Raw genomic sequence first — 6,569 nt, forward strand, 5'->3', positions numbered from 1 at the left:
TTCCCTGTGGGCTATCCAGCCCTGCCTGATTGTACCTTGTCCCGGATCTGTACAATTCCCATTTGGCATCTGTGGCTGTGCAGCGGCTGTGTTCGCCTGCACTCCACAGCGCCATCTGCCGGTGGGAATTGCCCTCTGCAGGTGCATAGCACCTAGCCTGGGTGTCCGCAATATACCCTTGTGGAGGAAATCCGCCGTGTCAGCGCACGTCTGGTGCGCTGACCACGGAGACGATTCCACAATCGTTACACTAACTGTGTGGACTGCAGGTAAGTGTAATCCGGCCAAAGTAACTCTTCTGAGTTCACATGAGACTGCCTAATTCTTGTGTATTCTTACAACGTTTTCAATCATTTTAAAGTAAGATAATTATGATAACAACAATGATGATGACAACAATTATTATTTTAATTTAAAAATACTGTGTTGTAAGGATGAGCAGGTAAACATGAAATGCAGTTTCAGCCAAAACCGAACCTGACTGATGATATATGATGTGCAGCAATAGGGGTTCATTTACCTATGTCATCACCTCTGCTGCACTTCATGGTGTGCTCCACCCTCGGTAGACTTCTTGTTTCTCACGAAGAAGTTCCTCAGTGAGGCAGAAAGTCTCGGGGATTTGGAGTGTGGCATGAAGCACAGGGACCAGAGGTGGCAACATTGGTGTGTTAAGCCCTCTTGCTGCGGACCACATGCAACAGCTGTCAGGTTGCGTTTTGCCTCAGGTTTAGTCATAGCCTCAGGCAAAACTACACTTCCTGTTTACTCACTAATCCTTGGTGCGGTGGACAGAAGTAAAAACCATTTTTGCTAAAAAAAAAAAAAAAAAAAAACTTAGCTGGAATTGCTAAACTAAAGCAATTTTAATATAAAAATTCTTACTGTTGCTGACATGGTTTACAACTTTTCATACCTGTAAAGTAGCTGACCCATCAAACCCAGTGTAAGCTGGTGTATGCAACATTTGGGGTTTGCCATGTGGCTGCAGCTAAATCGTGCATTTACTTATACCTCTCTCTCTCTCTCTCTCTCTCTCTCTCTCTCTCTCTATATATATATATATATATATATATGCGGAATAGGTGTGGCCAGTAGTTACTGTATATAAGAAATTTAGCCCAAATTGGCCATATACACCCATAACATCTCAGTCAAATCAATAATTCTTTATTACACGATCAAAGTTGCAGATATACACCTTTTTTCCGGATCAAATCACAGACAAGATTGAAATCTATTTCTGCACCGGAAAATAGTACATTAAAACCGAGGAACCATCCCGCATACCCCATAGGTCATTACTCTAGGCTTGTGTGCATAGAGTCTGTCAAAAAGACTCTGGTGCTCCATGCACTCAAGCCCAGTCTGCCCACCTGTCACACAGCACCTCACACCATACACACAGCAGCTGCCTCCCCCTAATAGGGATAAGTCCTTAGTGTTAGAAAGGTTACAGCAATCAAGCATTAGTAGGTTAGAGGGGACGCAATCCAATATGCTTAAAGACTGTGAAATGAAGCAATGTCATTCAGACATCATTCTCCCATTATATCACGGTTTGCATGCATCAATGAGGATATACTTGCAGTAACCCCGCAGTGTGGGACATCCCAGTCCAGCTTGGCGTATCTTCTCCCCTCCGAGTGCTTGCAATCGGATACACTACAGCAGCAAGTGTCCAGCTCCTACATCCCTCCAATGGGGTCTATATCAGTCTTAATCACATCCATAAACTGTGTATGGTGAGGGTGAGTCCTGGATATTCGCATCCGCATGCAGGACAACCCAACTGTGCAAAGCCCTGAAGAAGCGTCATGTGACGTGAAATGCATCAGTAGGAGGGGCCAGCCGCCGCACCACGTGTATCCAGCATCCCCACTGCCCACGCTGAAACAGCTAGCTAGCGTTCGCTAGCCGCCTCTTGCTAAGTGCAGGCGAAGTGATTTTGTTACAAAACTCTAGGGTGTCCAGTATGCGGACGCGGATGTCACGTACATTAGCCACTCCAGGCCAAAACCAGGCGGAGTATGAGCTTTGCACAGTTGGGTTGTCCTGCATGCGGATGCGAGTATATAGTGATCTAATGGGAGAATGATGTCTGAATGACATTGCTTCATTTCACAGTCTTTAAGCATATTGGATTGCGTCCCCTCTAACCTACTAATGCTTGATTTCTGTAACCTTTCTAACACTAAGGACTTATCCCCATTAGGGGGAGGCAGCTGCTGTGTGTATGGTGTGAGGTGCTGTGTGACAGGTGGGCAGACTGGGCTTGCGTGCATGGAGCACCAGAGTCTTTTTGACAGACTCCATGCACACAAGCCTAGAGTAATGACCTATGGGGTATGCGGGATGGTTCCTCGGTTTTAATGTACTATTTTCTGCGCAGAAATAGATTTTAATCTTGTCTGTGATCTGATCCGGAAAAAGGTGTATATCTGCAACTTTGATCGTGTAATAAAGAATGATTGATTTGACTGAGATGTTATGGGTAGAGATGTCGCGAACCTCCGATTTTCGGTTCGTGAACCCTGTTCGCGAACCTCTGCGAAAGGTTCGGTTCGCGAAAAAGTTCGCGAACCACAATAGACTTCAATGGGGAGGCGAACTTTGAAAATTTGAAAAAATTCTACCAGCTAGAAAAAATGTTTCAACAGCTCTAATACCTGGAGGCACACCTGATTGAGTGAAATACACATCACTGCTGCTGGAGGACCCACCCTCCCTCCCTCCCCCAAGCTAGGTCCTTATACCATTTGACTCAGTTGTCTGCCTACACTAATTAGTTATGGGACAGCTGCTACACACTCTGCTAGGGAGATTTTAATTAGCCTCTTGTGGGCTCCCTCCTCCCTTTCTACCTATTCCCTCCTCCCTCCTACTGGAGGGAGGAGGGTCTCTTCTGCCAAGGAATTATACTATTTTAAAAACCAGTATACATCATACCATAGCTGTGAATCAAACCCAGATCTCACTGTGTGGTGGGCAAGTCACCCTAACCACTGTACCACTACAGTAGTAAGTGAAGCTGGCCTGAAATTTACCATTTATGCTCAATGCAATAGAAACATTAGGTTGTTTAAAGGAGAACTGTAGTGAGAGGTATATGGAGGCTGCCATATTGATTTCCTTTTAAGCTATACCAGTTGCCTGGCAGCCCTGCTGATCTATTTGGCTGCAGTAGTGTGAATCACACCAGAAACAAGCATGCAGCTAATCTTGTCAGATCTTACAAAAATGTCAAACACCAGATCTGCTGCATGCTTGTTCAGGGTCTAGGGCTAAAAGTATTGGAGGCAGAGGATATGCAGGATAGCCAGGTAACTGGTATTGCTTAAAAGGAAATCAATATGGTAGCCTCCATATATCTTTCACTACAGTTCTCCTTTAAAGGGAACCTTAAATGAGAGTGATATGGATGTTTCCTGTAAACGATACCAGTTGCCTGGCAGTCCAGCTGATCTTTGTGACTGCAATAGTGGCTGAATCACACCCTGAAACAAGCATGCAGCTAATCCAGTCTGACTTCAGTCAGAGCACCTGATCTGCATGCTTGTTCAGGGGCTGTGGCTAAAAGTATTAGAGCATAAAAGGTAAATTTTAGGCCAACTTCAGTTGGTACAGTGGTTAGTGTGCTTGCCCACCACACAGTGAGACCCAGGTTCAAATCCCAGCCAATGTGAGTTGGCTTTTATGCTACAAATCCTTAAAGGGAACCTAAACGGAGAAGGATATGGATTTTTCCTTTTAAAATAATACCAGTTGCCTGAATCCCCTGCTGATCCTGTGTCTCTAATACTTTTAGCCACAGCCCCTGAACAAGCATGCAGATCAGGTGCTCTGACTGAAGTCAGACTGGATTAGCAGTATGCTTGTTTCAGGGTGTGATTCAGCCACTATTGCAGTCACAAAGACCAGCTGGACTGCCAGGCAACTGGTATTGTTTACAGGAAACATCCATATCACTCTCAGTTAAGGTTCCCTTTAAAGGAGAACTGTAGTGAAAGGTATATGGAGGCTACCATATTGATTTCCTTTTAAGCAATACCAGTTACCTGGCTATCCTGCATATCCTCTGCCTCCAATACTTTTAGCCCTAGACCCTGAACAAGCATGCAGCAGATCTGGTGTTTGACATTTTTGTAAGATCTGACAAGATTAGCTGCATGCTTGTTTCTGGTGTGATTCACATTACTGCAGCCAAATAGATCAGCAGGGCTGCCAGGCAACTGGTATAGCTTAAAAGGAAATCAATATGGCAGCCTCCATATACCTCTCACTACAGTTCTCCTTTAAGCAACCTAATGTTTCTATTGCATTGAGCATAAATGGTAAATTTTAGGCCAGCTTCACTTACTACCGTAGTGGTACAGTGGTTAGGGTGACTTGCCCACCACACAGTGAGATCTGGGTTCAATTCCCAGCTATGGTATGATGTATACTGGTTTTTAAAATAGTATAATTCCCTGGCAGAAGAGACCCTTCTCCCTCCGGTAGGGGGGAGGAAAGGAGGAGGGAGCCCACAAGAGGCTAATTAAAATCTCCCTAGCAGAGTGTGTAGCAACTGTCCCATAACTAATTAGTGTAGGCAGACAACTGAGTCAAAAGGTATAAGGACCTAGCTTGGAGGAGGGAGGGTGGGCAGGTCCTCCAGCAGTGTGTTTAGCAATAACATGTCTGCTGACAGTGATATGGAGGGTCAAAGTTTTGCTCAATAGAGCATTATGGGGCGAATCGAACTTTCGCAAAAGTTCGCCTGATGTAGGCGAACGCGAACCCCCAAAGTTCGCCTGGAGCCGTTCGCAGGCGAACCGTTCGCGACATCTCTAGTTATGGGTGTATATGGCCAATTTGGGCTAAATTTCTTATATAAGCTGGTGTATACAGTGTGTAGACATAATACAGTTAGGCAGGGAACACACTTGTCTGTTTTCGTGCGCGTTTTCTGCACAGAAAAACTGAGAACTCATGTTAATCAATGGGCTAGTACACACTTAATATTTTGTTTGCGCGCAGAAAAAAAACTGACATTCTGCATCATGACTCTGCACATTTTGTCAGTTTTTTGTATCAATTACATCAGCTGCTATGAAAAAACGCGCACATTTTCCTGCATAGAGACACACTTGGTGTGCAGAAAAAGTATGCAGGAAAACGCGCGGCAGAAAACTGAAAGACAAGTGTGTTCCCTGCCTTACTGATCATTTACATTATTGTATTGCTTTACAGTTATGTGATATAGCATGAATCCATTGTAGCATTAACCTCCTTGCCAGTTATCCCGAGCTCAGCTCGGGGTAACCTGCCAAGGAGGATTCCTCATGCCCTGCTGGGCCGATTTGCATAATTTTTTTTTATACACGCAGCTAGCACTTTGCTAGCTGCGTGTCACTTACGATCGCCTCCGCGCCGATCTGCTGCTACCCGCCGCATCAGAGGGTGCCCCCCCGAGTCCCGTGCGCTGCCTGGCCAATCAGTGCCAGGCAGCGCTGAGGGGTGGATCGGGACTCCCTCTGACGTCACAACGTCGGTGACGTCATCGCGCCCGTCGCCATGGAGACGGGGGAAGCCCTCATGGAAATCCCGTTCAGAACGGGATTTCCGGATGGGCATATGCGCCGGCGGCGATCGGCACATACGGGGGGACGCCGCAGGGAGGGGGGAAGCATGTAGCTAGCGCTAGGCTAGCTACATGCTAAAAAAAAAACACCCTCCCTGCCGTGCGCAGCAAATAATTAGAACGGCAGGGAGGTTAAAGCACACCTGGAGTGACGGGGATATGGGGGCTGACATTTTTATTTCTTTTTAAAGAGGAACTGTAAGAAGAGGAAATGTTTTACAAAACAAAGGAAAAAATAGTGTATTAGGAGAAGGAGAAGAAGAGTTAAGCAAAAGAGAGAAAATATTTATCTTACCCTGTCATTGAGGTGTAGAAAAAATGCCTTGTGCAGCATGGGATTAATCGTTTTTACTACTGGCACCCAGAGCTAGATGTGTTTTTATTCCCCTGGTTGAAGACATGCCCCTTTTTTTCTTATATAGATACCCAAGTTTATCTAGATTGCTTAGGGCCCTGTTTCACATTGAAAATTGCTGAACAATCACCATAAAGCCATGATTCCATTTGCAATTCTTGTTCTCTAAATTAGAATCCAGAATGCAATTGCCACAGTTTTCAGTGTGAAACAGGCTGGTTTTCACCCTTTGCTATTTTCTGCTATTTCTGCTATTCCTCTGCTCTCTATTAGGCTGCTATGCTAGAAGTAGTGTCTGATCCTGGGTGTTTTGTGTCTGATCACTCCAAAGATGTGATCAGACACATTGGAAAATTGCAGCCTCTCAGTCCTGCTGGTTCCTGAGATAAATATATCGGAGCTACCCTCAAAACTTTTTTGTTTGCGTATTCTATGCCTCTAATACTTTTTGCTGTAGGCCCTGGATTGAAGTTTGACTATATTTGCTGGATGTTTGTTTCAGGTGTGTGGTCCAGATACTTCTGCAGCCAAAGATCAGTAGGATAACAGGCAACTGGTTTTGTTTAAAAGGAAATAAATATGGCAGCTGCC

At 45.1% G+C, this 6,569-nt stretch overlaps 1 protein-coding gene across 1 annotated transcript in view; it reads left to right on the forward strand.

Annotated features, from left to right (window-relative positions):
• The window catches only part of LOC137526077 (uncharacterized), a 46,369-nt gene extending 40,007 nt beyond the window's left edge, over window positions 1-6,362 (forward strand). The window contains exon 24 of the mRNA XM_068247292.1: window positions 6,252-6,362. Within this exon, the coding sequence (XP_068103393.1) occupies window positions 6,252-6,362 (111 nt within the window). The remainder of the gene's footprint in view (window positions 1-6,251) is intronic.
• Window positions 6,363-6,569: the final 207 nt, after the last annotated feature.

Source organism: Hyperolius riggenbachi, chromosome 7 (genome assembly GCF_040937935.1).
Source record: "Hyperolius riggenbachi isolate aHypRig1 chromosome 7, aHypRig1.pri, whole genome shotgun sequence".
Taxonomy (NCBI): Eukaryota; Metazoa; Chordata; class Amphibia; order Anura; family Hyperoliidae; genus Hyperolius; species Hyperolius riggenbachi.